The following is a 9,532-nucleotide window of genomic DNA, read 5'->3' on the forward strand; positions in this document are numbered from 1 at the left end:
TCTCTCTCTCTCTCTCTCTCTCTGTTAATGCCTCGACTCTCAGAAGGAATAACTTAAAAGCTGTAATTTTGTTCTCCAGTTTTATCTTAGAGAAGCTTAATGGGGGCATTTAACAATTTTAAATATCTAATAATTTTTAATTATATCTCATTTTCTGTGCACTGGATTGGATGACTGGAGTCCACCTAAAATGGCACCAAAGATCTACTCTGGGAACAGGCAGATAGAAGTAAAGTTAACAGAGGAAGACAAAATAAGGTCCTGAGGAAACTGGTTCTCTCTCCACGGCTGGTTCACATAATCTCACTGCCTGACAAGCCACCCAAACCTGTCACGCCTTAGACACTTCTTGCTGACTTGGGAGACCTGGGCCACATTCTACCTGGTAACCCCCTTATCAGTGGTAACGGCCATGGGCAGGGGCCAGATGAGGCTCTCTGGCAGGAGACGGCCAGGAGCAAATAGGAAACAGTAGGACATGTCTCAGTCAGAAGACCAATGACTCTAATAGAATATAAGAAGAAAATATAACCTGGTATGTCACTTCCTATCCCAACTTTCATTTCACCTGGATTTTACTGAGAAATTTAACATTTACTTTGTCTGCACTGAAAAAAATGGCAGTTATCCCTCTATACGTGTTTTCTTTATCAGCGGCTGACAAAATACAGCAACGGATCATACCTATGCCAAGCACAGAATAGCCACTGTCATTGCAATGGTCATCACTATTTATTTAGGATGAACTGTTCTTATGAGTAATTAAGATAAAATTTTTGACCTCTGTATATTTTGTACTTCTGCGGGAACATCTGACAGCTCTAATATCTCAGTGTTGACAGAACCTTAAAGATGGTCTAAGCCACTGGTCCAAATGAATGGCAATGTTCACTAGTCTAACTCCATTTCAAACCATTATACTTCATTTTTTATTGATCTGGAAGTAACTATAATGTATTACTCCTCATAGTTTTCAGTTCACAAAACTTCTTGCAGCATTTAAAAGTTCTTTTAATTACTTGTGCCGCTTTTTCATCATAATCAAGATTCTCCCAAGGTAGGAGTTATAAAAATTGTTATTTCTGTTCCCTTTAAAATGGTTAATTTTATGAATTTCACCTCAATAAATTGTTCTTTAAAAAAAAAAAAAAGTTATTTCAAGAAGCCCAGGGTAAAGGGGGTCAAATATATGGTGATGGAAGGAGATCTGACTCTGAGTGGTGAACACACAATGCAATATATACAGATGATGTTTTATAGAATTGTACACTTTAAACTTATATGATTTTAACTAACCAATGTAACCCCAATAAATTTAGTTAATATTAAAACTAAATGAATAAACTCAAAAAATATATAAAATAAAATTCCCTTTTTACCCTTCTACCCACCTAATATCACTATTTTTTCCAAAAATGGATCACTGTCTATTTGGTGTATCAAATAAATATGTATGTATTTAAGAAAAAAGCCCCAATGCATTTTGAAATCATTTGGGTGACTGTTATTACATTCCCATAATGGTAATTTATGAAGAAGCATATTTGTTTGTTGTAAAAAAAAAAAAAGGGGGGAGGGTGGGCTATCTTATAAATTACAATGTTTAGACCTTGTCTGCAATGATAGATGTTCAGGAAGTTACCTTTTCCTCCCTGAATGCTTTGGTAACAGAATGATGATGTTATTTTTTTGGTCAAGGTGTAAGACATTCCTTCCTTTCTCAGAGCACATATTTTCTGCATTTAATTCCTTTATATATATTCTCCTTCCTACCTTATTTCCATGTTGATATTTAATTTACTCATCACACCATTAGGAAAAACAGAAGTTTCCCTATCAGTGAATACAGCTGTGAAATCACAGAACTACACTGTTTCACATTCTTGCTTTGTTTTACCTCAAGCAAATATAGTTGGACCTATATCATTTCCAAACAAGAGAAAAAAGAAATTATTTATTTCAATGCCTAGAATATAATTATTTTTACCCTTTCTATTCAGGACTTAAGATTTTACAATAAATTGTCAAATATCAAGGTGAAAGGGATTAAGAAGTACAAGTTATAAAAATAGTCATGGGGATGTAAAGTACAGCATAGGAAATATTCTCAATATTATAATAATTATGCATGGTGTCAGATGGGTACTAGGCTTATCAGAGTGATTACTTTGTAAGGTATATAAATGTATAATCACTACATTGTATACCTGAAACTAACATAATATTGTATGTCAACTGTAATTGAAAAACAAATCTAAAATAAATAAATGAACATTTAAAAGTATGATTTAAAAAATTTCAAATAGCAATTTGAAATTATTTTAAATAAGTTTTAATCATCAAAGAAATTCAGATTGCACAAGTTAAAAAATAAATAAAAGTTGTTAGCTTTCGATATAGCACATGATCGAGAAAATGACCAAGTGTTTGAGAGGGTTTGTGCAGGAAGGATTAGTAATAAGAGGTGAAGAGCACAACACTTCCATCAGGATGGGTAGGATGCCATTTGCAGAATGCCTTCTTACTCCTGGACCAAATCCTCTTTAATATAATCACCCAATAAACTACAATGGAGTAGAATTAAGAGTCTGATGCTGAGACAGCAAATTCATAGTTAAGGTTGTCTTTTAACAGGTAGGCTCAATCAAGGGCACCAAAAATGTAGTTAAGTGCCCGCCCCCTGTTCCCCACTCCCCACCATGGTACTGAGATGCTGGCAGGCACTGTAAACCGTGCATTTTCTAGCTTTTAATGTTTGTCTAAGACCCTTAACATTTTCCTAATATTGTTGCTCCTAGGACATTTTCTTGAGTTTGTCTCCTTTGCCCCCTCTGCACATACACATTTTGCATTCATATATAAAAGCCTGACAGACAGCTAAATTGATTCAGAAACCCAACACTGAAAAGAAAAAAGAAAGAAAAGAAACAAAAGGTGGGGGTGGCCTTGAGGATATACCATAATATGAAGTACAAACATCATAATCTCCTGAAAACAAACCTCAAAAATAAACATTTCTTTATGCTAAGAGTTTATATATCTAGCATAAAATATAAAAGATCACATAATAGAGATTAGTAAAACTCACTGAAGTATATAGCACCTACGCTGTCCTTTATGTCACAAAATTTCTGCCTCTTTGAACACGTACAATTATCTGTGTCCAGCTATTTCCTTACAAATTAACATCCTTGGATTATTTTCTAATTCCACACACCCTTTAAAACTATTGCAAAATTTCACAAATGGCTTTCCTATTTTGTTTTGTATTGTGGTCCATCTGGAGATATACTCAGTGGTTAGTTCCTTCAAATAAAAGTGTACAAAATTATATTTTTCACACACACACACACAATAAACACTGAGCACATACATAATGTCATTGTTAGAAAACATCTAACAAAAAAAAAAGGCAATAAATACTGAGGGTTTGCTTTAATAAACGCAAAGTTCATCTACCTTCATCATAGATTATATGTTCAAGAATTGTGTCCTGTGCAAAATACAAACATGTCAATTTCAGCCCAGGGGGTATTTTTCTCTAGGTTTATAACCCCTTGAAAATAGAGGTTTCATCTAGAAAACCTAACAGATCCTCAGCTGCTTTCAACATTATAATATATTCATAAGGCAAGTATTCACTGGCAAACATATAACAAATTAAACGGCATGAAGGTGGGTTCCAAATTTGTAACGATGGAAAACAGAGCAAACCAACCATGAGCTACAAAGTAGAAGTCAAAAAAGAAAAAGAATATGCAAAAATAATATTAAAAGCAAAACACTTATGCAGAATTTTTTAGCTAGTATTAAAGAAAACGGTGAGTGCAGCTGGGCTCATGGGTTTGCATTAAAACTAAAAATGCAAAACCATCTCATTAAGAATATACTGTAAGACTCATGACTGAGAGAAAAGTATCTTGTAATAAAAAATAAAAAAAATCACATACCATCGTAGTAGACAATGGCTCCCACCAGTTTGTCCTTCTGCAGCATTGGGAAGTGTTCGAGGGCTCTTGATTTGCTGAGGACATAACTGCTTTTCAGGCAATTACTTCCGGCTACCAGATCATACAGCTTGATTCCTACCCAGTAGTAAGGTAACTGCCACCACCTACACAGCATAAATAGGGGGAAAGGTTTCTTTAGAAACAGAAACAGAGTATAACATAACAGAATGTCACTTTAAGTTATAAGATACTTTACATTTAAGAAAAGCAAAGTATGCCTAGATATGTACTGCAAAAGAAACAGGAACTGCATGACTCTTTTTGACATCAGCCTACCTGAATTGTGTAAGTGAATGAATCAGCGAGGCTTTAACTGAATCTCCTCTTAAGAAAGTGATTCTTGACCTGGCTGCACAGTAGAATTCTCTGGGGAGCATCAAGAGTACATACAGATGCCTGGGCCTCACATGTCTAGAGACTGATTTAACTAGACCTGGGCGGGGGACTGGATGGCTCGAATGGGCACTCAGGGTAGAGAATCACTGACTTAAGATGTTCTAAGCAATCTATGACAAAATATAGGCAAAAATGATAAAATCTGTTTCTAGATCCCCATAACACTCGTGTGGCTAACAGAGGTACATAATCCACTTTTTCATATTATCTGTATTCCAACTTAAGGCAACTTCATGGATAGCTTTAACAACATTAGAAAAATTGGGTTTTATAATTTAGAATCTGACACCTCCAAATTAAATTTCAGTTTGGGTTAACCTGGAAATTTAAAATGACGCAAAATGATCTAGGTTTGAAGATGGTACATGTTAGGTTGAAATGACCCTCTTACGTTCCCCAATGCAAATACAGGTGCTCTTCTATACACGGACAGAAACTGGAGTGACAAACTACTAATTATAAATACAGAACAGAACCTCCTTTCCCTTCAAGATGTAGCCCTTAGAGGTGGGTCAGTAGAGAGTCATTTAGGAAAAGCCACACTTTTAAATACAACACAGGAAAATATTTGAAAAGGATTAAACATTACAACCAGTTAAAACTACATTAAGAAATATACATCGAAGGAGTATTTCCATTAAAACTGTGTTGTTTTATTGACATCAGATAAGCAAATGTATATAGATAGCGAAATGCTTACTTGTAAATTGGAAGCATTATAGGCAACGGAGCTGATAAATGGGGAGCAATTTCTAGTAGGTTGGCACGTTCGTGGAGGGCTTCTTTTACCATCCTATACTGAAAAGCAAAACAGAGAAAATTAGTTTGGCAGTAACAGATCATAATATTTTCAAATGGTAAATAGACACCCTGCCAACTGATTGATACACAGAAACCTCTCTACCTCTGAGCGAGGATAGCTCCCTCCTAATCAAATTTCTAATAATACATCATGCTGTCAACCTGAAAGATTTTTTAGAAACCTTAGCTGTATTTGCATAGGAGAAAAACATGCTGTCAGAGTTCCCAGGTGTAAAATATTTTCCTGACTTGAGTTACAAGATTATTGTAACAATTTATCTTGCATTCTCTGCATTATCTTTTTTCTCCATCCCCTACATTTTCCCATGGAAGAGATAACAGATTGCTCAGATTCATGCTAAAGCCTTCTTGCCTCCACTAACCCAAGCAGCGACCATACTTAGGACTTGTGCAGTATTTTATAGATTATTATTAAAAAAAAAATGATCTCTTAACTCTTTTAGTCCTCATTATGCCTTTCTGAAGAACCAGCATTACTAGTTTTACTAATGAGAAAATACTAATGTTAAATACTCATTTTACACATGAGAAAACTAAGGCTCATCGAAATTGAATAAGTTAGCTGGAACACATCACGAGTCCTCCGATTCTAAACCCTGTGCTCTTTTCCTGAGCCATCACGATGTCGAAGAGACACCTAAGAAAAAGGGACAGATTCACAACTGACAATGTCAAGTTAATGCTGCTGTGTTTTCATGTACAAAAAGCAGAGAGGGAGTTCAGCTGATTTTTTTTTTACCCCTCTGGGAAATGTCATCTTCCACATTGCCTTGGCAGTTTTCAAATGGTGGCAGACTGGACACAATAAAGTGTGACATAAGAAAAGCATGACTCAGATCATCTTTTCCTTAGGAATATGTCAGTAACAATATAAACGTATGATGGCAGCTGCAGTTAAGAAGATCAATTTAATACTCCTCCTGTATTACACACAACACAGCTCCCCCGAAACTGCTTTGGAAGCAGCAATTTTAGTGGCTATTGGCCAAAAAAGAAAAAAAAAATCACAATTGTTAAAACCAACACATCTGAAAGTGATTTTGTAAATCTGCTACTTTGACATGCCTGTGTAGAAAAAGCCCCTGATTACCCATAAACATCATACTACAGGAAAGAACCAGCACACCTCTCCTGAAAGATATTCCAGCAGAATACACTAAATAGGCATTTCCAACAGGAAGAAATGTTAAAAGCCATTTAAAAAAAAAAGAAAGAAAAAAGAGAAAAAAAAAACCTGAATTAATTGGGTAGAAAAAAGCATAGTCGCAATTTTTGTTTAACAACCAGCATACACAATTACCTGCTCAATATCCAACTTCATGATAGCCTTCTGAAGATATCTCACACCACCATGGATCAATTTAGTGCTTCTGCTGCTGGTCCCTGATGAGAAATCATCTCTTTCTACAAGGGCTGTTTTCAGTCCTGTGTAACCAGAAAACCAAATTAACTTCTTAAATTACACAATTTGTATGTAATTCATTAAAGGCACTTCTCCAGGGTAGAGACAATCACAAGAAAAATTACTCTGAACATGGATAAATTTGTATTCAAAGTGCAGTACACTGTCTATATTATAATGAAGAGATTTTAGTCTCTTCCTGGGGGAAAAGTCAAACCAGAGCTAGAAGCATATTAAACTGTGAGTGAATCACAACTAGAAAATATTACAGTACAATTTCGTGGCAGTAACATACTCTGGTGCTTTTAAAGGGTCCAAGGAGAGCCTGCGCCCATCTTTACCCATGAGAGTTAACTCAGTACCATTACGAAGGCTTCTGGAACGCGCATTCATCCCTCACTACAGAGTCCAGACATGTTCCAGCCCCACATCTCAGATCTACTCTAATGCATCGCTGATAAATCTAGACCAGCCCTCCTATGTGCTGGCTCCTATTTCTGGAGCGGTGTTCTAGTGGGTATAAAATGGAAAAGAGATCAAAGATATCAAAACAGAAGAAGAAAGAAGAGACTTAACCTCTGATATTGAGGAGTTCGTGGTCTAATTTAAGACGTCCAAGCACCATGTGGTAGAATTACAAAGGCAAAAATACAAGGCAGGACAAAATGAACCTAGTGCAGTGTATCCACGAGTAAAGAAAAGACAATATTCCCGGTAAAGGGGAGGCTGAGCAAGGGTAGGTCGGTTCTAGAACTCATTCTACCCTCGGCCCCGCTTTCTTGGAGAGTTGCGATAATACTCCTAGGGATAAAATTAGTTTTGTTTTGTTTTCTGGCAGAGACATCCCCCCTCTTCGGGATTGGGTAAGACCAGCAGTACTACAATTCCCCTACACTAGTTAGAGATGAAATTCGAAACTTCAAAAGACCCAAAGTATATATCAACACCAAGCCATGAGGAATTTTCATGGCCTGGCATTCTCTTGGGGGATGAAAGAATGTCATAGAATCCAATTACAATGAGAATATGTAACTGGAGCAGTTTGGGCTCACAAAGCTCGTATAAGAGAACCTGTACATGTATTCAATTCAGAGCCATTTATTACATTTAATACCAAAGGGTCGTTTTTATAACTTTTAACAGTTTAAATATCGTACCCAAATGTCATCATAAAATCAGGCCAATTCCCTTGACTCCAAAGGACAAAATATTTGGAAGCCATGGAGAGAAAAGGAGAGAACTTTGATTCAAGGGCAAAAATTGCTAATGCTCTAACTAATGAGCCAAATAACACAGAAACTACAGGGCTTGTAGACCCAGGTCATTATTTTGAAGCATTTATGCCAGAGAAAGAATCCATAAAATTCTCAAGCATTGATGATAACCCATCAATGCTTAGTAAATTTAGTACCGGATGTATTAAAAAAAAAAAAAAACTAACTGAGAGCCTAGGTGCCAGGCAAAGTGCTGATGTTAGCCATGAATTAGGCATGGGCCAGTGGTCAAGTAGCTCCCAGTCCAAAGAGAGGCACACAAAGTGCAACAGAATTTTACAGGTGCTACATTTGAAAACACAGAGGGCTATTATCTTACTCTGGGTTAGAAGTTAAATTCAGGACATAAACCCAAAATGGTGTCATCAAGATTATATTTGTCATCTCTTAAGCATGCACTGTCTTGGTGAGCTGTATCACCTTTTCTTAGTAAGTCCATCACAGAGAGTTCTTCCAGTTCTAAAATAGACCATTTTTTCTTCAGTTGAAGATCAGATGAGGGAGTTGACTTTCAAATGGTATTTAAGAGCTAGATTATTTAAAATATACCTCTCTTTCAACCTTGGCATCACAGTCATGGCATCAAGATGCCAACACCATGAGAGGCAGGGACGTTAAGACAGGGAGAGGACAAGCAGCCCCGTTTCCAGCCCATGTCTCCCCATCTGAGCCTGCCCGGAAGGTACCCCGCAGGCTGTGGCAGAAGACAGCTTAGTCCCCAGGAGTCCCCACTTCTTAGTATGTGTTGGTTGGACCTAGCGCCGTGCTTCTAACAAATGGAACACAGCAACAATGATGGCTTGTGGCTTCCATGATTAGGTTGCAGAAGATTCTGACTTCCTCCTTTCTTGCCCTCTTTTGCCTGCTCAGAAGAAGCAAGCTGTCCTGTTGAGACTCAAGGAACCAAGGGAGGCCCCGGTCAACAGGTCATGAGGAACCCAGGCCTCCATCCAACAACCTGTGAGGAACTTAATCCTGCCAACAGCCACATGAGTTGCTAGGAAGTGCTACGTCCTGTGAGAGAATGAGAGCCAGCGGACCAGGCGAAGGCACACCCAGATTGCTGACCCACTAAAACCGTGTGATAATAACTATTCTCATTTTAAACCATTACATTTGGGGGGTAGTTTATTGATGACACAACTCCCTGTAGCCAAGACAGGAGTTTTTAATTGTACCTGGGGATGGGGTCTTTAAGAAAAACTGAGTCTACAGAGAAGTATGTGCTCTAGGTGGGTGGAGTGGAAGAACGGAGTTTTATCCCTGGCAAAGATCAGCCAAAGCAAGAGAAAGGCAAATGATGAAGTGGCTCAGTTCTTTAGGGGCTGCCTGTCACTCAGAGGCTGGAGCGGAGGGTACGAGGGATGATGTGAAGGAGATCCAGTGGGAGGAATGGGAAAGGGCAGATCACAAAGGGCCCTTGGTCCACATGGGGCATATGGACCCTGTCGTGTGGGCCCTTGTTTCTCACAAGTCAATAATATCTGGGTCGCTTCAAAAGGAAAATACCTCGGATAATATGGCTGCAAGTCATGGATCAGTTTGAGAAGCAAATGCTTCCTTAGAAAGCACAAGATTTAGCATCAGTGCAACATAAGCATGAACTTGAATACTGTATTCAGGTACAA

General features: G+C 37.6%; 1 protein-coding gene across 1 annotated transcript in view; it reads right to left on the reverse strand.

Moving 5' to 3' along the window:
- GPD2 (glycerol-3-phosphate dehydrogenase 2) overlaps nt 1–9,532 on the reverse strand; it is a 166,204-nt gene that overhangs the window by 76,010 nt on the left and 80,662 nt on the right. Inside the window, exons 4-6 of the mRNA XM_019636862.1 lie at nt 6,529–6,653; nt 5,107–5,204; nt 3,951–4,114 (exon numbers count right to left, since the gene is read on the reverse strand). Of these exons, the coding sequence (XP_019492407.1) occupies nt 3,951–4,114; nt 5,107–5,204; nt 6,529–6,653 (387 nt within the window). The remainder of the gene's footprint in view (nt 1–3,950; nt 4,115–5,106; nt 5,205–6,528; nt 6,654–9,532) is intronic.

The sequence above is a fragment of the Hipposideros armiger genome, unplaced genomic scaffold, assembly GCF_001890085.2.
Source record: "Hipposideros armiger isolate ML-2016 unplaced genomic scaffold, ASM189008v1 scaffold_30, whole genome shotgun sequence".
Taxonomy (NCBI): domain Eukaryota; kingdom Metazoa; phylum Chordata; class Mammalia; order Chiroptera; family Hipposideridae; genus Hipposideros; species Hipposideros armiger.